The sequence below is a fragment of the Lissotriton helveticus genome, assembly GCF_964261635.1.
Source record: "Lissotriton helveticus chromosome 1_1 unlocalized genomic scaffold, aLisHel1.1 SUPER_1_unloc_10, whole genome shotgun sequence".
Lineage (NCBI taxonomy): Eukaryota > Metazoa > Chordata > Amphibia > Caudata > Salamandridae > Lissotriton > Lissotriton helveticus.
The window spans coordinates 2,114,565-2,138,112 of record NW_027611649.1 but is presented as its reverse complement, the minus strand read 5'-3'; the positions used below and the strand labels follow the sequence as shown (position 1 = coordinate 2,138,112).

General features: G+C 45.2%; 2 protein-coding genes across 2 annotated transcripts in view; both read right to left on the bottom strand.

Moving 5' to 3' along the window:
• Window positions 1–21,307, bottom strand: part of LOC144805462 (cytochrome P450 4B1-like) — a 170,764-nt gene extending 149,457 nt beyond the window's left edge. The window contains exon 1 of the mRNA XM_078672011.1: window positions 21,131–21,307. Within this exon, the coding sequence (XP_078528137.1) occupies window positions 21,131–21,274 (144 nt within the window). The 5' untranslated portion in view covers window positions 21,275–21,307. The remainder of the gene's footprint in view (window positions 1–21,130) is intronic.
• The window catches only part of LOC144805440 (uncharacterized), a 947,065-nt gene that overhangs the window by 492,141 nt on the left and 431,376 nt on the right, over window positions 1–23,548 (bottom strand).

Genomic DNA, 23,548 nt, shown 5'->3' with positions numbered 1-23,548 from the left:
TCTATTCTAAACCTAAACGATACCCCTTTACTGGGCCAAATGACCGCTTGATCCGAATATGGCACACCATCAAAAAACTCTGGCCCGGGAGTGAACACTCACATTGGCAACCACCTTATGGAACTCCAAAAATTTGGGTAACTTGTGGAGACCGAAAGATTTGATTGATGGGACCTCATTGGGATCTCACAGGTTAACGATATGTGGGAGTTGCCTTGGTTGATTGTAATGCACTTGATTCCTCTGTATTGTATACTACATGTCGATGAATGTTTAATAAAAAGAAATATAAAAATAAAAATACAACAAAACAAATGTAAAAAAAAAACCTGCAACCATTGATAACCAGGACCCAATTTTTCCTCAAAGATCCACTACAGGCCTGAACCTTCGTGAACACTTGGGTAAGGGCATTAATATTAATTTCTCGTCACTCTCGACGTAGAAGCCCTGTACACTAACATACCCCAAGATGCCACCTTGGCAGTAATAGAAGCAAGCCTCAGGGCTACGCATTGATCTTCTGCTACCCTGATCAGTATCATCACAAAGTGTGCGACCCTAGCCCTTAAGGAAAACTTCTTCCAATTCAAGTACAGACTGTACCATCAGACACAGGGTACCTCAATGGGAGTACTTTCGCTCCTAGATTGGCCTGTCTCTATATGGCCGACTTTGAAAAGAAATACATCCAGAACAATGACAATCCCGAACAGGCCAATATTTGGTCTGGTGGGGATACAGATAGCATCCTCATCTTGTGGCAGGGCACACACAAAGTTTGCCTAGAGTTCTGTCAATGGATGAATATCCTTAACCACTTTCTTAGATTCAGCAGTAATCTTTCGGCTTCAGAGCTACCCTTCCTTCATATCCCTGCATGAGGGCAAACCCTCTACTAAAACACAAAAAGCCCACTGACAGGAACAGCTTACTCAGGTACGACAGCCACCATCCCAAGCACTTGCGTGACAATCTCCGTTTAGACTATTGGTACAGAGAGCTTACGTGAGAGCAAAAAATAACAATAGAGTGAGCCTCCTGGAACACCACAAAATGGCCCCCAATGAAGCGATCGCTTGCGTCACATCTTTCACACCCTGATCTAACCAGATAAAAAAGATCACTGTTAGACCTGGCACCATTGGTGTGGGTCTCCATTCCATTTTTGCTGTTGCCTCATGTGTTTTTGCTGGTGTTAGATGCTTTTGGCACTGTGCCACTGCTGTCCAGTGTCACAGTGCAAGTGCTCCCTATTGTAAATTGATGTATGAATTGGTGATTCCATAATTGACTGATTTAGTTAACTTGTCAGACCATAGTCTAGTGCACTGAGTGTGCCCAGGGCATGTAGATCCAAATGCTGCTAGTGGACTTGCAGCATTGATTGTGCCACCCACTGAAGCAGCCTTGTAAAATGTGTCTAAGGTCTGCCATAGCAGAGCCTGCATGCAGTCTGGTACTGTCATGCTGACTGGACAAGTGCACCCACTTGCCAGTCCCTAAACCTTCCCTTTTCTTCATATCAGACACCCCTACGGTAGGCCCAAAGGCAGGGTGCATTTTAAGCATAATGTAGGACATGTCCTGCTGTGTGTGGCTGTAATAGTGAATTACAGCCATTTTCGTGTTTCACTATTGCAAGGCTACCTGTTCTCCATAGGCCAGGGCATCACATTTTATAATCCTAACTGACAAAGAGAACATGGTAGAAATTCGAGTTCAGTATGCCTGGACTCAGAATGATAAAATACATCTTTTAGTGAAGTTGGTTTTAACATTCTGTGTTTGAAAATACCACTTTTAGAAAGTAGGTATTTTCTTGTCTAACTATCCAAAGCCTGCCTAGGTTGTGTATTCCTTGTCTGGAGTTTGAGTGACAGGGCTGGGGGATTCCAAGAGACAGAATGAGTCAGCCCAGTGTGTGAAGAGAGATCTGCATCGAGATGGGTGGGAGGAGTTGCACCTGGGACCCGAACAGTCACCAGTAGGCCAGTGCCTTTTTGGGTTATACCAGCTAAATTTCTCTTGTAGAGGGATAGGGCCTTGATTATGCGCCGCTCTGAATACAATATAAAGAGATTTGAAGTGTACCCTTTCCTTAATGGGCAGCCAGTGAAGGTCTCTTAACGCCATCATAGTAGAGGACCTACGTTTTCTGTTAAGCGCCATCTTTGTCGCCATGGACTGGACTCTCTGCAACCCCTGAAAGATGTATTGCGGTGCTCCCAAATACAGGGAGTTGCAGTAGTCCAGTCTGCTCAGCACTATATTCCTCACTACAAGGGAGCGCGTATCTTTGGGGAGTTGTGGAAGGATCTGGCGCAGCATACGCATCAAGGAGAGGCATACCCCCACCATTTTGTTGGCCTGTGATTCCATTTGAAGGTTGCTATCTAACAAAACTCCCAGGTTACGCACCGTTTTGGCTGGGGTCAGAGGTTCCTCATCCGGTGTGAGCCTAAACTCCCGAGTTAACTGTTGGGACAATCTGGCCGTGGGGCAGTAAACCACTTCTGTCTTCCCTCCTTTAAATTGTAGGGAGTTATCCCTAAGCCATCCAGCCGTCTGCCGCATACAGTCCTGGAATGTATCCATCAATATTGCCTGTTTCCCTTCAAGGGAGAACACCAGCTGGGTGTCATCAGCGTAGTAGATCAGGTCAATACCAAAGGATTTAATTATGGAGAATAGAGGCTGGAGGTAGATGTTAAACAGAACAGGGCTGATCGCAGAGCCCTGCGGTACCCCATATTGCACCGGAGACTTGCTGGAGGTGAAAGGTGCCAGAGTCACCATCTGTTGTCTTCCGGATAGATAGGACACTAGCCATGTTAGGGCCTGCCCCGACACCCCTATACTCTTCAGGCTTTCCACCAGTATTGCATGGCTCACCGTATCGAATGCAGCTGACATATCGAGTAGCACTAAAATGGTGTCGCTCCCATTGTCAGCTCGCACTCGCAGTTTATCCAATACGGTCCCCAGGGCGGTCTCTATACTATGACCTGGGCGGAACCCAAATTGGTCCCTTTCCAGCAGATGGTTGTCCTGCAAGTAGCAGGAAAGGCTTTTGCTGACTACTTTTTCCAGAATTTTAACAGGATAGGGCAGGAGGGAGATGGGTCTAAAATTTGCTGGTGTCTTGGGGTCCAATGAAGGTTTTTTTAACAGAGGTGTTACTACTGCCAACTTCCATGCCTCAGGAACAGTTCCCACTTCCAGAGATTGACTGCAAATCTGTTGTAACCAGGGAAATGTTTCTTGGCCTACAGTTTTCCAGATTTTTTATGGAAGGGGGTCGAGTGGGGAGCCAGAGAACACACTATTGGCCAATGTTTTAAACAAGTCGGCCGTTAGGGCAGGGAATTTATTCAGGAGCGTATTTGCCCGAACCGCTTCCTTTGGCCTCCGGACCGAGTTGTCCTGATCACTGCTGTTATTGGGGTATAGATCACCCACTATTTTCACGATTTTATCTTTAAAGTGAGCAGCAATCTCCTCGCATAGTTCTTGCGAGGCGGCTACCTTCTTGCTCGTGCTTGTTGGACATGAAAGTTCCTTAACAATTTGAAACAGAGCTTTTGTACTGTTAGAGGCTTGTAGAATGGAATTGGCATAGTAATTTGATTTAGATAGAGCAATTGCCTTTTTATACAAAGTCAGTACCAACTTCAAAGCTGTCTTGTCTGGTACCGAGTATGTCTTTCTCCATTTCCTCTCGGCTTTCTTGCATGACAAGCGTAACAATTTTAGTTCCTCATTGTACCAGGGAGCTGAGGCTTTTTTCCTGTTTTTAAGGCTCTTTACAGGAATTATAGGGCCTAGGGTATTGGCTATATGGTTACAGAAAGTTTTGTAGTTCTCCTCCACGGTGTTAGAGGGGGAGAAGAGAATTACATTAGTAAAAGGCTGTAAATTGTTCTTATCCAGTTTAGCCCACTCTCTTCCCCGTCTGTATGCTACTGGGCAGCTATCATTGCTCCTAGAGTTGGGGATCTTGATCTTAAAGTGGATCAGATTGTGGTCAGTCCAGATTTGTGGCAGTATCTCTATCACCTCTGTCTCGGTGTCCATAGCAAACAGGAGATCCAATACGTGCCCCCCCTGATGTGTGGGTTGCAGAACCAATTGGTGTAGATTAAGGTTCTGACACACACTTTTCAGATCTCTCAGGTGGCTGCCCAGGCTGCCATTATCCCATAAATTAAAATCACCCATTTTGACCATTCTAGAGTGGGTTAAGCTCAAGTTGGTGATGGTATCTAGGAGAACAGAGAAATGTGTATCCTGCCCTGGAGGTCTATAACAGATCAATCCGGTAAGCAGCCTGCCTTTGGCCTCCTGCACCGAAAAGCCCAGGATTTCTATTCCTTTGATTTCATCTATTTCAAACGGCGCAAAATTCCAGTCCTCCTTAAAAATCACCCCTACCCCACCCCCCGCCCCACCGGCCTAGGTTTATGGAAAACCTTATACCCTTCCGGACAGACAAACCCCATCTCTACGGAGGAGTCAGGACTAGTCCAAGTCTCCGTTAGAAAGAGGGCATCCAAGTCCATGTCTTCGATCATATGGCCGACTTCCAGATAATGCTTAACTAGGGATCTGCAGTTAATCATCCCACAATTCAGAGGCTTCTTGGCCATTCCTGTTTTAGGGGAGTGCTGAGTGTGCCCCCTACTTTCCCTGTTACCTATTTCCAGCAGTTGTTCCTTAGAATAATAAGTCAATCCTTGTCCTTGTTCTCTAAGAGGTCGAGCAGCATGGCAGGCGCTCGGCGTGTCCGGGCAGTAAGCACTCCAGCTTCGGTAATCCCACTCCGGGACAGGGGCACCTGCACCCCTGTACTGCCATGAATTATCGCAGCACTGCTACTTCTCCTGGCACATCTATCCTAGTATTGGTCTGCCCCTTTTGCCACTCTACATCCTCCTCGTGTAGAGCTCGGATATTCGCCATTCTTGGCAGGGGGATTGCACGGCTACTCTGTTGTAGAACCACACAGCATCGCCATCGTTTGTTCTATCCCATCCTTTGAGCTGTGTGTCCCCTTCAGCAGCACTGAGAGACAGCCCACTGGGGCTGAGCCATTCCGATACCTCCTCTCCCCTACTGCCCCGTCCTCTGCCCCACCATCAGCCCCCTCCCATCTTCTGTCACGTCCCACTTGCCTTTAGATTGTTACTACTCCCCTGGGGAGCCCACTATAGCCACGTGTTGCGCTACTCAGAGCACTTCCCCATGGTTATTCCCTCCAGCCATACAGTCAACAACCATTGTAGTAACACTTTTTAGAACAACACACACCTTCTGTGCACGCCGACCCTTTGATTATCGTTCTCCTTACACCTTCATGTGACAGGTTGCTCTTCCCTTGCCACTGAGCAAGTTTCGTTGCCATCAAGGCTGGGGTCTTATTCTAATCCCCTTCTAGGTGAGTCTGCCTGCAGTATCGGTAGGGACACATGCCAGGGGACGATCCCTTAGTCCCGGGTACATTACTGTACCATGGTTAGTCCACATACCACGCATGATCAATTATTGAATGTGTCGGCATGTTTTTGAATATTCACCACAGGCTTAGAGCTGCACCCATGTTTTTAAAGCTCACTCTTGCCACCATGTCCTCTCTTGGGCTTTACACTCCTTCAACCAGATGTGATTGTGATTGTTTACTCCTGTTATTTTACCTGTCTTTTTCCCTCCAGGTGCTCACCAGAAGGTAAACTGTTTTTTTCACACTTCCACTTTCACTTAAATTACGACACAAATCCAGATCTTAGGGGAGGGAATCCCCTATTTCAACTTTTGACCATCTCTACTAGAGTAGATGAGGATCCCCTGGTCCTGATGAAATGCCATAGATCCTACTCGACGTCTCAGACATGAAACATGTAGACCATTTCCACCTTTCACACATCACTTTGAGCTGCAGCAGGTATAATTTTCCTCTCCACCCACAATTTTAACAATTGATTGTTATTATCCATAGCGATAGAAAAGGGGATGATGGACGGAGCGTTTGAGCAAATCAAACACTCACCCCTAGTCAACTGATCTGGGTTTAATCCATCACCATTCTGTAGCCCACTCAGCCACCCCAGTTCAGACATGGCCATATGCAAATCAGTCTGACCCTGTGCCTCATGGGAACAGTCCAGCCCGAACTGCCAAGCCATGTCTTTCCTGGACCGGAAACAAGCATCCTGGGACCGGTTTCGGATTCATAATCCTCATCAGCCTGGCTATCTTGAATCCAGTGGCCAAGTGAGCAAGGGACTCACGTCTGAGCATACCCTGCCACACTTACGGCGAACAAAGCGATAGAAAAGGGAATGATGGACGCAGCGTTTGAGCAAATCAAACACTCACCCCCAGTCAACTGATCTGGGTTTAATCCATCACCATTCTTTAGCCCACTCAGCCACCCCAGTTCGGACATGGCCATATGCAAATCAGTCTGACCCTGTGCCTCATGGGAACAGTCCAGCCTGAACTGCCAAGCCATGTCTTCCCTGGACCGGAAACAAGCATCCTGGGACTGGTTTCAGATTCATAATCCTCATCAGCCAGGCTATCTTGAATCCAGTGGCCAAGTGAGCAAGGGACTCACGTCTGAACATACCCTGCCACACTTAGGGCGAACAAAGCAATAGAAAAGGGGATGATGGACGGAGCGTTTGAGCAAATCAAACACTCACCCCCAGTCAACTGATCTGGGTTTAATCCATCACCATTCTTTAGCCCACTCAGCCACCCCAGTTCAGACATGGCCATATGCAAATCAGTCTGACCCTGTGCCTCATGGGAACAGTCCAGCCCGAACTGCCAAGCCATGTCTTCCCTGGACCGGAAACAAGCATCCTGGGACCGGTTTCGGATTCATAATACTCATCAGCCAGGCTATCTTGAATCCAGTGGCCAAGTGAGCAAGGGACTCACGTCTGAGCATACCCTGCCACACTTAGGGCGAACAAAACGATAGAAAAGGGGATGATGGACGGAGTGTTTGAGCAAATCAAACACTCACCCCCAGTCAACTGATCTGGGTTTAATCCATCACCATTCTTTAGCCCACTCAGCCACCCCAGTTCAGACATGGCCATATGCAAATCAGTCTGACCCTGTGCCTCATGGGAACAGTCCAGCCCGAACTGCCAAGCCATGTCTTCCCTGGACCGGAAACAAGCATCCTGGGACCGGTTTCGGATTCATAATCCTCATCAGCCAGGCTATCTTGAATCCAGTGGCCAAGTGAGCAAGGGACTCACGTCTGAGCATACCCTGCCAGACTTAGGGCGAACAAAACGATAGAAAAGGGGATGATGGACGGAGCGTTTGAGCAAATGAAACACTCACCCCCAGTCAACTGATCTGGGTTTAATCCATCACCATTCTTTAGCCCACTCAGCCACCCCAGTTCAGACATGGCCATATGCAAATCAGTCTGACCCTGTGCCTCATGGGAACAGTCCAGCCCGAACTGCCAAGCCATGTCTTCCCTGGACCGGAGACAAGCATCCTGGGACCGGTTTCGGATTCATAATCCTCATCAGCCAGTCTATCTTGAATCCAGTGGCCAAGTGCGCAAGGGACTCACGTCTGAGCATACCCTGCCACACTTAGGGCAAACAAAGCAATAGAAAAGGAGATGATGGACGGAGCGTTTGAGCAAATCAAACACTCACCCCCAGTCAACTGATCTGGGTTTAATCCATCACCATTCTTTAGCCCACTCAGCCACCCCAGTTCAGACATGGCCATATGCAAATCAGTCTGACCCTGTGCCTCCTGGGAACAGTCCAGCCCGAACTGCCAAGCCATGTCTTCCCTGGACCGGAAACAAGCATCCTGGGACCGGTTTCGGATTCATAATCCTCATCAGCCAGGCTATCTTGAATCCAGTGGCCAAGTGAGCAAGGGACTCACGTCTAAGCATACCCTGCCACACTTAGGGCGAACAAAGCGATAGAAAAGGGGATGATGGACGGAGCGTTTGAGCAAATCAAACACTCACCCCCAGTCAACTGATCTGGGTTTAATCCATCACCATTCTTTAGCCCACTCAGGCACCCCAGTTCAGACATGGCCATATGCAAATCAGTCTGACCCTGTGCCTCATGGGAACAGTCCAGCCCGAACTGCCAAGCCATGTCTTCCCTGGACCGGAAACAAGCATCCTGGGACCGGTTTCGGATTCATAATCCTCATCACCCAGGCTATCTTGAATCCAGTGGCCAAGTGAGCAAGGGACTCACGTCTGAGCATACTCTGCCACACTTAGGGCGAACAAAGCGATAGAAAAGGGGATTATGGACGGAGCGTTTGAACAAATCAAACACTCACCCCCAGTCAACTGATCTGGGTTTAATCCATCACCATTCTTTAGCCCACTCAGCCACCCCAGTTCAGACATGGCCATATGCAAATCAGTCTGACCCTGTGCCTCATGGGAACAGTCCAGCCCAAACTGCCTAGCCATGTCTTCCCTGGACCGGAAACAAGCATCCTGGGACCGGTTTCGGATTCATAATCCTCATCAGCCAGGCTATCTTGAATCCAGTGGCCAAGTGTTATTATCCATAGCAGTGGTATCCAGTGAATAAAATTGTTTTTGGAATTCACTTGCTATTTTTAAGATGCACCTTTCTCCTCCCACTTCTACTCACCATGCACACTCCCCCACATCTCTCTTTAGCTTCATGTCGGCAACCAGAGAAGACCTCCTGCAGAGAGCTCCCCTGCAGGGCACATTGGGCATTGCAGCACCGCCCCAACAAGGAGATGCCCTACGATGAACATGACACCCCTTGGGGTGTGTGAGGGCCCTTGTTCCTTATTGTAGCTATTCCACTCCCAGTCCCCTTTCTACACCTGGAACACCCAGCTTCTTCTCAGCCACTTCCCCTTTCTTTCCCTGCAGTCCCTAGGAAGTGCATACATCTGTTCTAGCCTTATTTATTAGGGGCACGTATGCTGGACCTATCAAGCCCCTGTCCCTCCTTTCCAGAATACTAAGAAAGGTACTATTCCCAGGCGTCACTAGTTATGTTTCAATTAATCTTGGCTCAACCTGGTAGAATTGTTTTATTTCTTTTTCTGCTACCCAAAAACATATGCTACTCTTATTCTTAGCACTCAAAGCTAGGGAGTCCCACTGCCTGTCTAAAAGTTACTTTTTAGATCTTGCCTTTGCAGTGTGCATGCGATGCATAGGAAAAAGACCTTTAGACATTGCTTCACTTCTGCAGGCAAAAACGTGCAAGCGTTGCATTGCTTTCAATAGCAACGCGTGCACGTTTGGCGATTCCCTTGCAGGTGCAAGCTTTTAAAACCATTTGTTGGTAAATAACAGATGGTTCCTGCTCGCTCCTGCAAGGGAATCTGGCACAAGCCCCCTCCTCTCTCCCCTCCCCCTGATGCCTCCCCGTCGCCTCATCTTTTTTTTACTTTTAGCATGAGGCGCGCACGTTTGTTTCATTTTGCTGCTATTTAACCCCTAAGTGAAATATCCGACTTACATAGAGGTAGCTGGCAGGTATGAAAGGAACAAGTACTCATAAGTAACCGAATACTGTGTGATGTCAGTGCGAGCAGAGTTTTATGGAAGGGCCAGTTAAGCAGGAAAAGTGAGTCCCAGCAGCTCTCTGCTCCAGTCCAACATGCCAGCTATGTACAGAGTGCTTCTGGAAGAGGTTTTACAGCACGGCCCGCAGGTACACAAACCCCCCTTTCCCACCCCTATATGTGTGTAACCGGTTTTGTAGTGTTCAGTATTGCCCAAGGGCCCCTGACAGCCCTCCTCCCTCACTGGAGCCTCGGCAGGACATTTCAAAGATACAGCTGTACTCCAACAGCCCCTTGCTAGAAGGTGCCTAGGGAGGGGGTGTTGAGGGCAAGTGGGGTGTATTCTTCCCCCTCCTCTGTGAGTCTCTTTCAGAGCTGAATACGAAACTGCGTGTTCTCCCTCTCTGGCTAGACCTACAGAGAGACTGTAGAGAGACAAACATAGGGGCATTTTATCAAGGGAGGCGATAGGCACTTTTCTCCGGTTTAGTGGCCGTTTTCGGCCGCTAAGCGGCGAAAATTCTATTGCCCCATTATCAAGCTGTCGCTAACAGCAGTTAGCGACAGCTTGAAGGCGATAGCGAGCGGTTTGGGGCCCGCTTTGCATGTCAGCGATATTTATCGCTAATGACATGCAAAGTGGGCGTAACCAACCCGTTAGCGACTGAAAGCAGTCGAAGACGTCGCTATCGCCTATTAACAAGGCTGGCGTAGCGATGGAAATATTCCCGCTATCGCCAAAAACAAAACGCCTGCTCAGACCAGTTCTTAGCCATGTTATCCAATGGGAGGTGGATAACATGGCTAAGAGCATTTCGTCGCTAATGCGAGAATATCGCTATAGTCTCAGCGATATTCACGCATTACGCCGCTATCGCTGGATATTTTAGCGCTATGGAGAAAAACGTTGCTAATAGCATGTTTTCTCCGCTAAAATATCCAGCGATTGGCAGCGATAAAAAAAGTCGCTAAGCGCATTTTGCGATAATTTTCGCTAGTTGTTGTTAATATGCCCCATAGTTCGTTAATAGCTTGTGGTGAGTGGTTGCAAAGACCCCTAACAAGTATTTCCACAGAACTGCTGCGTAGTTGTCCCACACATTAAAAAATATATATATTTAACTTTTACGTACGAAAACATGACCTCTGCTGGCTACACTGCATTGTATCCGGGCTGATGTGGACGTGCGGGATGAAAGCGATTTGTTTTACATGTCCCCCGGGAGGGAGGTAAGGCTACTCCCCAGGCACTTTTTTTTTATTTTCCGAGAGCAGTCTCCCCTTAGTTGGGTTTAACCATTGGTAGCGTGTGTGTGCTTGTTTTCTGTGTAATTGACTCCATCTTGTTTTCACTGCTGAGAGATTGAAGAGACCGGCTGATTGTACAGGTGTTGATTTTAGACAGTCTCTTTTCCCTCGCAGAAGACAACTGCATGAAAACATGCAAAACAACAACAAGCCGATTGCGTGATGTTAATTTACAGTACTCTGTAAAAAAAATAGTTTGTGTAATTTGCCAAGTTGCGAATAAAGGCAAGCGAATTATGTGAGATCAAAGCAGAAAACTGTGGGGCATATTTACAAGTTCTGGCGCATCTCTGCAAATCAGCAGGGATGCGCCAGAACAGATGCGTCACGCAATCCCCTCCATGCGCCACCACAGATCCGCCGCATTTACAATGCGGCGCACGATGGTGCAAGGAAGGGCAGATGCGTTACGCATCTAGTGGTGTACGGGCGGCGCATTGCTCGAGTCGCGTCGCAAGCACGACGCAACTCCTGCAAGGCACAGGGGCCACCCATACTCAATGTGGTGCATCACTCTTTACGCCTGCTTCAAGCTTCAAGGATTTGACGCAGCAGCGTTGTAAAACAGACTCAGTGAAATCTTGTAGATTTCACTGCGTCAGTTTTACGGGGCTTTCCTGCGAGGGAACGCCCATCCTGAGACAGAACGCCCACATGAAACCTGACGCAGGTTTCATGTGGCGCAGGGCTTTACAACGTGACGCATCTGCCTAGATGCGTCACGTTGTAAATAAGTTGCAATGTGGCGCATTGTTTACACCGCCGCTGCGTCACAAAAGTGACGCAACGGCGGCGTAAAAGTGTTGCAAGGGGCTTGTAAATATGCCCCTGTGTGCTTTTCTAAAGTCCGAATTTCTTCCTCCAAGTTTTACACTGACTTCAGATAAAAGAGCAGCGTGAATGGATCAGCGCTAAAGCACAAGGAAGGGCAATGCAAAGCAAGAAAGCGCGCAACTCCCTTGTGCCTCTTACAGGTCACTAACAAGGACCATGTTAGCAGATCCGCGGCAGACCCTTAACAGGCAGCTGTGCTTCTAGCAGTAATTAGCTGCCTTCGACAGACATCATAATGAGCTCAGCTGGGATTAGCAGGACAGGGCAGGGAACAACGAGGCATATTACCAACAACTAGCGATAATTATCGCTGTGTTGGCTTAGCGGGAATATTTATATCGCCACCTTTCACCTGCTCTGAGATACCTTGCTATTAGCAAGGTTTATCTCAGGAGCGATAAATAACAGGCGAAATGCGTGAATATCGCTGTCAATACAGCGATATTCAGGCATTACCGTGACAATGCTCTTAGCCATGTTATCCACCTCTCATTGGATAACATGGCTAAGAACTGGTCAGGGCAGGTGTTAACTTTTGGGGATAATCGCGCTTAGCGCGAATATTTCCAAAACTACGCCTGTGTTGATCATAGGCGATAGCGATTGCAGCAACTGTTTTCAGTCGCTGACATTTTGGCACGCCCACTTTGCATGTCATTAGCGATAATTATCACTGACATGCAAAGCGGGCCCCAAAATGCCCGCTATCGCCTACAAGCTGTCGCTAGCTGGTGTTAGCGATAGCTTGGTAATAGGGCGATAAAATTATCGCCGCATTAGCGGGAATAAGTCCCGCTAAAGCGGCGATAATGGCCCTTGGTAATATGCCCCAAAGAGAGCTGATGCATTCAGCCTTGCGTATTTACCGGGGAGATCAAACAGGGACGGCTGGCTGGGTTAACCCCTCACCTCATCATTCCCCAAATGAAGCATGCAGTGTGTAAAATACGGGCTTATGAAAAGCGACACCTCCATCAGATGAGAGCCACATCAATTAACACAATCCCTAGATCGTTTTGTGCACTTGCAGGTGGTGCGAGCAAACTTGGAACTGTCACTCACTTAAAAAAAAAAAGGCTCTGATTTTTATCTCACTGTTAGTGGAGGTCAAAAGATGTCCTCATCCCACATTGCTTCAAAGAATTCCTCTGCAACTTATTTGGAGTCACAAACAGGAGAAAATAAACCAATCTGAAAAGGCAATGAAAATAAATAAAAGAAACTCACTGTCCACAACTTCTTAGTAAGCAAGAAAGGCCACTTTATTAAGACAGGTGTGAAACCAAGGAATATCAAAAGAGAACTAGCTTAGTTGTGTTAACAAGAATCAGAAGGTACGTCTGTAGGCAAACCATTTGGTTTGGTCATGAAGCCCTCACCCACCAACCTAGTTGGTGGCATGCTTCATCATCGGGCCCACCACAGTGACACTGAATGTGTCCCGGGTGTGCTGCGACTCCAGATTACTGCGGAGCTGGTATGCTTACTGAGTGTGCAGTGAATAGTGGGTATGGACGTGATGTTTAAAAGCTATGCAGGTGGTCCCAGTTCCCGAGGGTATAAGGATAATTTTAATTCCTGGGCCCCTGCTAGCAGATAAAAAAGGCTTGCGGACGATGTGGAGTGTATTATGAACTCCTACGTCCTGTGTGGTCTACATGTTTTCAGCCAGGCCTTTTGTTAAAACTGGCTTTCCTCAGGACCAATGAGTATGTGTAGGTGAAAAATAAACTATATTAAGTGGTTTAGTGTGTGATAAAAAAGTGTCGCACTCGCTAAGGTGCTGTACGTGTTAGAGGGGGATCCCCTCTGCTTTACTGTACACAGAACACAGAGACATAAACAGACATACAAGGGAGAACCAATGAGAATGGTATTTTAAGTAACACAACATGGTGCCGACTGCTAATGTGCGTGAGCGACCTAGAGCGGCAGTTAGAACGTGGCCATGAGCGTTTACATGGCTGATGTGATTTATAGCGGGAATTTTTATAGCGTAGTGGCGGTGGTGGGCTACACAGCGATACAAGCATAGCGTGAGGTACAGGTAAGTATAATACATAATTCCTCACACTTGCTACTTGCTGTTAAAGCCTCCTGGGTCACCTGGCAGGGAGAGAAGACCCTAGGCATTGGAAATTGTGAAACCAAAACATCTTTCAACATATTTAATTTATTTATTTATTTATTTATTTATTAAACCCAAATGTGCCAGCATGGTAATTACGGGTTCTTGCTTGTCCCTAATGGCCACCGCTATTTCCCTGGCTTGCGGGAGCCCTTAAAGAAGAGCGCACCCATGAGCTCATAGTTCACAAGCACTATCAATTATGAGAAATAAGAAGGCATTCCGGCCCATCTGCAGGGTCCCCCATATGTCTTCTTGTGCCTCACCTATATAGGTCTATGCTTTACATTGCTCTCTTTCCAAGTCTGAACCCGACAGATTGAGAGAAAACCCGATGTGGCTGCAGGTAAGTAATAGTTAATGGTAAGTACAGGCCACACTGACTATCTGCTGGCCCTAGTATCCTAAAAGTGCTCTTCACCGTACTCAACCCGCTGAGTTACCTGCTTTATTTGAATATAGCTCAGTACACGAGATTCAAGGGCAGTTCTTATTAGCGTTCATAACAAGCATTGGCATAGCCAATAGGTCTCGTCTTTGGGAACGTATAAGTGTTTAGCCGTGCAACAGTTAATGTTGTTGCACCAAGGATATTGTGCTGGATAACTAAACACTTATAAGGTCCCAAATGCAAGACCTATTGGCTATGCCAATGCTTGTTTCTAGCTACAATTGTTGGCTTATACATTTTCCGTGTACCTCTCACCTTCTGCATGTTCCTGGGAGAGACCTTAAGAGCCTGGCCGAATTGGCGATTTACAATGGAACACACCTGGCTAAACCCTTTGGGTTTACTACTGTCAGATTATTAATTTTTTTTCAGATTTATATAGCGCAAACTCGACCCGAAGGTATTGGAGCGCTTTACACGAGCACCAGTTATGTTAGACAAGGAAACATTCAGGTTTTATGGGTCTCATAAGCTGTTTGTTAATGAGGGAAGAAAACTGTTCAAAAGCTGTGGCCACTGGGTGGGTCTTATAATCTTCATTTGGGCAAGCCATAACCACTGGGAGATTCTTTCTAATAACTTCCTGGAATAGGTTTGAAGGTGCAACAGTCCCCCATGTTAATCTAGGACCGTGAGATGTAGGTTCAAGGCTCCATCGAATAATGTGGTTTAGGAGCCAGGGAGAGGACCACCTCATAACCTCTAGTTATGGTCTCAAAAATCAGAGCAATAACTTTCCCTGATAACAGCAAACCCTCCAATTTGGTCGATGAAAAAAGTCACCAATTATAGGCGTGCAACCTCGCGCCCTAAAGTTAGGTAGTACCTCTTTGCAATTACCTAAAACATCCATAATGTTGTGAAGTTTGCGAGTAGCCAACAAAGAAACCAATCCAAGTCTTCTGCCTCCAGATCTGGTATGTTTTTTAACTAAATAAAACAACACTAACTGAATAACATTATTTAAATAACTGAAAACAAAGCCTTGATGGAGCATTAAAGAGAAAAGGATTTAAACCTAGAGTCTGTGAACTCTCCACTATGCAATTTGGCGCTCAAATCTTGGTTTACCCACTTGTCCAAATTGTGTGATCCACTGCCCATTACTTAATTAAACTATTCATCATTTTGCTTAACCATCCGTTTTGAAAGCACATTGAAGTAACTCAAGATACGGCCTGTGCGCTAAAAAAACTCCCTTATGTATAGTTAATATTAAATAATCTTGCTTTACATTGAATAACATTATTACTATCTACATAAAAGACATGACAAAGTGATACATTTTGGGCAAGGTGTGGAAATGTCATTACATTTTTTATTTTTATTTGTTAGTTTGAATAAATGTCACTCAATTCAGCAATGTTAGCGCCTACACAGGATTGAGACAGTGACAAATGTTGACAACTGCATTTTTCTATGGTGAAAAGTATGTATTTCGGTTTGAAAGACATTATATTTGTTGTGATTTTTTTTGTCCTTTTTCACCTTTTGACAGCTCAGCTCGTGCTTTGGAACCAAACCAGACCCCTGGCTCGGACTTTTCAATGCTGTCCCTATCTCTCCTAAACGGGAAACAACCATTACAACACAACTTTTACAACGAACTACCATTACAACGAAACTTTTACAACGCAAAAACTTTTACAACGCATACCATTACAACGCAGGATTTTACAACGCAAGTACCTTTACAACGCATACCATTACAACGTAAGTATTGGTAAGTATATAATTATTTTTAAAATATTATATGTTTGGGTTTTTGGGTAAAGGGGTATTTTTAGGGTTCAGGGTCAGTTTTCAGTTTTTGGGTAAAGGGGTATTTTTAGGGTTCAGGGTCAGTTTTCAGTTTTTGGGTAAAGGGGTATTTTTAGGGTTCAGGGTCAGTTTTCAGTTTTTGGGTAAAGGGGTATTTTTAGGGTTCAGGGTCAGTTTTCAGTTTTTGGGTAAAGGGGTATTTTTAGGGTTCAGGGTCAGTTTTCAGTTTTTGGGTAAAGGGGTATTTTTAGGGTTTAAGGTCAGTTTTCAGTTTTTGGGTAAAGGGGTATTTTTAGGGTTCAGGGTCAGTTTTTAGTTTTTGGGTAAAGGGGTATTTTTAGGGTACAGGGTCAGTTTTCAGTTTTTGGGTAAAGGGGTATTTTTAGGGTTCAGGGTCAGTTTTCAGTTTTTGGGTAAAGGGGTATTTTTAGGGTTCAGGGTCAGTTTTCAGTTTTTGGGTAAAGTGGTATTTTTAGGGTTCAGGGTCAGTTTTGGGTTTTTGGGTAAAGGGGTATTTTTAGGGTTCAGGGTCAGTTTTGGGTTTTTGGGTAAAGGGGTATTTTTAGGGTTCAGGGTTAGTTTTGGGTTTTTGGGTAAAGGGGTATTTTTAGGGTTCAGGGACAGTTTTGGGTTTTTGGGGTACAGGGTTAATTTGTAAAAATAAAATAAAATTATATTTAAATTAAATTAATTAAATGTAATTAAATACAAATTATTTATATTTTAATAATTTAAATTAAAAAAAATATTTTTAGGGTTCAGGGTCAGTTTTGGGTTTTTGGGGTACAGGGTTAATTTGTAAAAATAAAATAAAATTATATTTAAATTAAATTAATTAAATGTAAATAATTAAAAATTAATTATATTTTAATAATTTACATTAAAAAAATTATTTTTAGAGTTCAGGGTCAGTTTTGGGTTTTTGGGGTACAGGATTAATTTGTAAAAATAAATTAAAATTATATTTAAATTAAATTAATTAAATAAAATTAAATACAATTTAATTATATTTTAATAATTTACAATAATTTATATTAAAAAAATATTATATACTTACCAATATTTACGTTGTAATGGTATGCGTTGTAAAGGTACTTGCGTTGTAAAATCTTGCGTTGTAATGGTATGCGTTGTAAAAGTTTTTGCGTTGTAAAAAATTCGTTGTAATGGTAGTCGTTGTAAAAGTATGCGTTGTAACGTCATACATCCCTCCTAAACATATGAGGCTCATTTACAAGTTCCATGCGACACCGGAGCGCCACTTTTAACATAGGAAAAATTGAGGTACCGGCGGCGCAAGAGGCTTGTAAATAAGCCCCATATCGGGCATCTCAAGTAGCAGCTGTCGGGATTAGAAGTCAGGGCAGCACCACCCTCAATTCTTTACTGCGCCTTGACCGGCTGAGCGAACTGTGGGGGTTGGGCGGGTATATCGCCTTGGGCCATCTCTGAAGACATGCTGCACTTCAATCAAATGTCCTCAAAGCCCTAAACTTGATAAACAAATTTTGGGGGGTCCCATGTCTTTGTTTTCTTAATTATGTAATTGCGCTCCTAAAATCTATCTTTTTGTAAGCCATGGGAGCTAACAGTTTAAGGGTAAGAGGTTTTATGTTAATGTTACTTTGGGCTCTGCTGATTTGAAAAACAGACCGGTTACTCCCATTGACTGGTCCAACCACCACCTCATTCTGTTCAAGAGTGACACACTTGCCAGTCTACAACCTATTTGTGTTGTCAAACCTAAACTCTTAACCAGAAACATCAAAGAAATACCTTTATCCGAACTTGAAGCCAAGATTCATCCCCATCTTCAACTCCATCGCTCATCATGGATGGCTGATGACCTCACTTCACACTTTAACTCAAGAATGACAGTGGTTTTAGACCAAGTAGCTCCACTCAAACTCAAACAACTGAGGAGAACCAAATCAGAACCCTGGTTAAACGTGGAGCTGAATGATGAACGGCGCCAACTCAGACAAAAGGAAAGGTTTTGGAGACAAAACCTCTCGTCTCTGCACCTAACACATCTTAGATCTGCTCGGCCGTCCTACAAAAAACACATATTCAGTAAAAAGGCATCTTTTCTCCGCAGCCAATTAGATCTGGCGAAAAACAGACCAAGAGAACTCTTCAACATTGTTAAAAGCCAAACTAACTGCACTCCCTCTCAAGAAATCGAAGCCACCAATGAGCGATGTGAAGAAATTGCCACCTACTTGATCAATCCTTCTTACAAACTGCTAACCCCCCTTCCCCCTTAACCTGCCCCCTTCAACCTCCCTGGACCACTGGGAAAGAGCTCTTAACAAGGACAATCAGACCTACCTCCAGCCAAAAAACAATGCGCATTGGTCCGACTTTGAGCTAATGTCAGTAAATGACGTCTTCAATATAATTTCCAAGCTAAAGTCTTCCTCCCACACCATGGACCCCCTCCCTTCCACATTATAAATTGACTCAACCACAACATTTCCCCTTTCTGGACAAAAATCATCAACGCCTCTCTCACCTCAGTCTGTGTCCCAGACTCCCTTCAACTAGGACAAATCACACCCATTCTCAAGAAACCAGGGGCCGAGCCTAATGATCTTAACAACCTCAGACCTATCTCGAACCTCACATTCCTTGCAAAAACATTGGAGAAATGTGTTTTCCTGTGACTCAATAAACACATTGATGAGTTCAACCTCCTTTACGCCTTTCAATCTGGTTTCAGAAAAGGCTGTAGCACAGAAACAGCCATACTCAATGTCTCGAACGACATTCACAAGGCCCTAGATGTAGGTGATGCCTGCCTACTCATCCTTTTTGACCTATCTCCGACATTCGACACAGTAAACCATCCAGCCCTTCTGGAGACCCTGTCAAAACGTTCCGGCATAAATTGCAGAGTATTAAAATGGTATACCTCCTTCCTTCAACACCACTCACAACAAATAAAAATTAACTCCTGTCTCTCAAAGCCAACTAAAGTCACACTTGATCCTCTCCCCGTCCCTCTTCAATCTCTTCATGGAGCCCCTCACAATCATATTAAAAAAAGCTGGAAAGCTGGAGAGCTGGAGTAAATTACCACCTTTACGGGAATGATACTCAAATCTATTTCAGGATCAAGTCTCCCAGCAACATCCAACTCCTCAATACCACCCTAACCGAGATCCAAACTTGGTTCTACGTTAACCACTTTAAGCTCAACCCAGACAAAACAGAACTAATCCTATTCTCTTCAAAAAGTAACCATCGTCCAATCCAAGAGTGGCTCAAGAATCTGGATGCCCTAAACTGCCCCCTCGTTCTATCCGACACAGTTTAGTCTCTCACTCTTGACAAGAACCTATCAATGGAGGCCCACATCAAAAACTCTGCAAAAAGTGCTCTTTTCTCTCTAAAACACCTCAAGAAACTGAAACCTTTTCTACCCCACAATGACCTCAAGACAGTAGTCAAATCCCTAGTTCTCTCTAAAATCGACTACGGGAACGTCATCCTTACAGGGACTCCAAAAGTTCACCTAGCCCCGCTAAGGGAAGTGCTGAACATGTCCGCTCGACTCGTATCTGGAGTTAAAAGATTTGAACACATCACTCCAGCTCTCAACTGCCTCAAATGGCTTCCCATGGAAGGGAGATGTATCTATAAACTCGGCTGCATCACACACAAAACCCTCTACTCTCCGGCCCCTAACTACTTAAATAACAAACTGGTAAGAGCAGGTCAGTCCAGAACGCTGAGAAGCTCCAACTCACTCCCTCTTATTCCTCTGAAACTAAAAAAAAAACACCCAATACCGATCGTTTTCTGGCAACGCTCCCAGGATATGGAACGCTCTCACTGGAGTCCTCAGATGCAACCCCTCCTTCTCCTGTTTCAAAAACGACCTGAAACTCCATCTCCTTAAGAAATACTTTCATGACCAATGTCAACTAACCTAGTCTTCTTTATCCGAGTTGTCTCCTCTCTCCCTGGACATTCAAGGATAGTGGGTGACCGGACTATGTCATTCGCATCTGTTTCTTTGCTCTCTCCCCCTCCGCTGCACTGCATATTTATTTCCCATGCTGTATTTTTTTCTTTGGTTTGTTTCCTTACTATGTAATGTTTCCTTACTATGTAATGTGATGTCCTTCTGCTGTTTACTGTATGTAAAGCGCTCTGATACCTACGGGTCAAGCTAAAAAATAAATCAAAGGCTGCACTTAAATAACTGTCTAAAAACAAAGATGTCTCGGAGACCTCAGAGAGTTTCCTCCTGTGGCATGTTTCAGACAGACATGTTCAGTCACTGTGTTTGATCTCCATATCTGAGAAAATATTCCAAAAGGAAAAGTGCACTTTAAATCTTATGTTAACATGTGTGTATAGTGTTGGTTTTATTTATGGTGTGATAAGTTTATTTATTAAACAATACATTACAATACTAACTGAACAACATTATTTAAATAACCGAAAACAAAGCCTTGGCGTGGGGTATTAAGAACAAGAAAGGGATTTAGCCCGTAAACTCTCCCAAGTGTACACTCTGCAATCCTGGACTCAAATCTTAGCTTACCCACTTGGCCAGATTGTGTGGTCCACAGCCCGTCACTTAAGTACAGTATTAATCATTTTCCTTAACCACCCAGTGTGAAAGCACGTTGAAATAATTCAATACTGTGTCTCTGCTGTACAAAAACCTCACTTATGTATGGTTACTATAAAATAATCTAGCTTCACATTTAATAACAATACAAATATCTAAGTGGAGAACATGACAAAGTGACATGTTTTGGGTATAGGGGAAAAGTCGTCAGGATTTCATTTTTTTTAATAAAGATTTCAATAAATGTCCCTCAATTCAGTGATATAAGCCCATGCACTTTGTGCATATAGTGATAAATGTCGAAAATACTTTTTTAAATTTTGAAAATGCTATTTTTCCATTTTTAAGCCGCTGTTATATTTGTCATGATCATTTTGCCCGATTAATAACTTTGCTAATGCACTTTAGCGGGCATTTCCAGAAGCGGCTGTTGGGTTAGAAGTCCCGGCTGAGCCAACGAGTCAAGGCTCTGGGAAGGAACACCCCTTCTTACCTCCCTGGCGTGACCAAAGAACCAGTGTTTGGGGGGTCCGGGGAAGCTTGCAAAGCCTGTGACCAGCCTCCGATGCTGAAGATAGAGCACGACGACTGTCAGCATCAAGCCGGCGGCGCACAGCAAGGCAGCACCGAGAGGCATCCCGAGGGCTCAGAGACGCTTGCTCCGGCTGGCTTCCTGCTGATTCCTGCGGGCTCAGCTGAGGGCTGTTCTTTATATAGGTCCAGACACAGCACCATCTGCTGGAGCTTGCAATACGCATCGCCTGACACTCCATTTCAGTAACACACAATAAAGAACTAAACAGAGCACGTTACTTTTGCACCATTTACAATACCTTTGCTCCGTTTTTCTTTGGAAATTCCCCAAATGGTGTAGCAGGCCTGTGTTTTCTATTGATGCATGCATGGGGACACAGAAAATCCACGTGCAAATGATTATTCTGTTTTTTTAGCATTAGAAGCATGCATTTTGTTTCAAACGTGGCAGGTCTGGCCAATCGATAATTATGCCACTGCAGATTTATTCCACTAGAGCCTCAAACCCTAGTTGGAGTGACATGAAACCCGGGCCAGGGGAGGCGAAGCCGGACCCATGAGGTGCCTGGGCCAAACGCTGGACCGAGGCGAGAAGACCCTCCCCCGCTCGAAAGGGGGTGACAAGGATTATTAACCCTCTGTACTAATGTATGGTGAGACAAAACTGCAACTAGACACAACTCTAATATCTCCAACAGGACTATTGAACAGTTAACGATGACATTATTATTGTTGCCTGAAAACTGTTGTGCACACTTTATTTACAGTAGCAAAGTGAAAACACCACCAAAAACTACACAACAGGTTAGGAAAATAGAGAATATTTATCAGAGTAAAAAAAGACCAAAACAACAAACATCCAATTAGTAGAACTTTAGCTAAACCCTGCAGCACTCCAGCTGCTTTTAAACAGGGGCTGCTCCTCCCTTGGAGCCTAGGAGTGTCACTCCACTTAAATTCCCCTCCAAAGCACCCCACATGAAAAATAAAATAACAATTTACCACCATATTATTTTTCACCTGCCATCCCGAATAGAGTGACAGCAGGAGGGAAGAGGTCAGGTCAGCCGGACTCTCCCCCAAACCAACTCAGCACATGGCTTAAAACCCCATGGAATAAACTCCTTCTCCATCATGTACCCTCCCAACCTCTCACCCAAAGAGAAAATGAAATTTTAAATAAATGCTGCTAAGACAACACCAAGAATGCCTAATTGCGGACTTATACCACTGCGCCACAAAAGGATTACAGAAAATGGATCTCAGTTTCCACACCCAGAATCCTAGGGGCTGGAACTCCATCCTCAGATATAAAACTACCACCACTCCTGTAATCTGTAAACTAACGTAACTAATACCCAACCACCGCACTCACTGCGAAAACTCCTTTGTGACCATACACAGCAATGGCACACTCCTGATCCAAGCCAACAACGGCAACCTAGAGGCCTTCGACTCACTCTTCCCCAGGCTACGCCTTGCCCTCACCCATCCATCCCAGCCCAACTCGAAAGAAACCCTAGCCTCATGCCACACACACGGGGAAAACCTTCCACCCCACCCACTCACTCAACCCCCCGCCAATCTACCGCCCCCAGTTCCACTATCTCCCTCAACACCTCCCTGAGCCCACAATATTCATCCCGCTTAGGCACACCCATCACTAGACCCAAACTAGACAATACGCCTCAACCCCCCCTCCAGTACCCCCTCTCCCCTTCCCAATCCAGTAACCAAAGACACTGACCCGCTGATAAAAACCCCAAACTCCCCACCAGCTCTAAACCCAGCAAACTCACCGATACTTGTGCTTACCCCCATAAACCATAATAAGACCACAGACATAGGGAAGAACAACCTCACAGATTCCCTATCACCACCAATCACAACAAAACACCCTCCAACCACTAATGGTCGGACCCGGGACACACAGAGTCCTAACACCCCCACCCCTCCCTCCTTGAGCATAACCCAAAGATTGGCTCGACTAGAATTCCAACTAGGAATAGCTACGCAAAATATTAACAGAATCTTATCCAAACAAAACATCCCCTCTACTCAGGGTCCACTCCCTCACTCCCTGGCTCCCTAAACAAACATAGATATCACAACAAAAATACACAACTGAGATGGAAGACAACCCCCCACAGTAACCAAACACACAGACCCAAGAGAACGATCGCTGCAATGTCCATGCAAGAGGCGAGGGATCTTGCCAATTCATAAAAAGCAGTGCCAACCACCCCCAGTTCTGTGATCCCAGTAATCACTGGATTTGGGAGAGAAATCACAACCACAAAAATAGCGAGACCTCCAACGCACCTCACAAATATTCCTAGGGCCCCCCCAGTTAAAGAACCAAACAACAAGAAGGTGG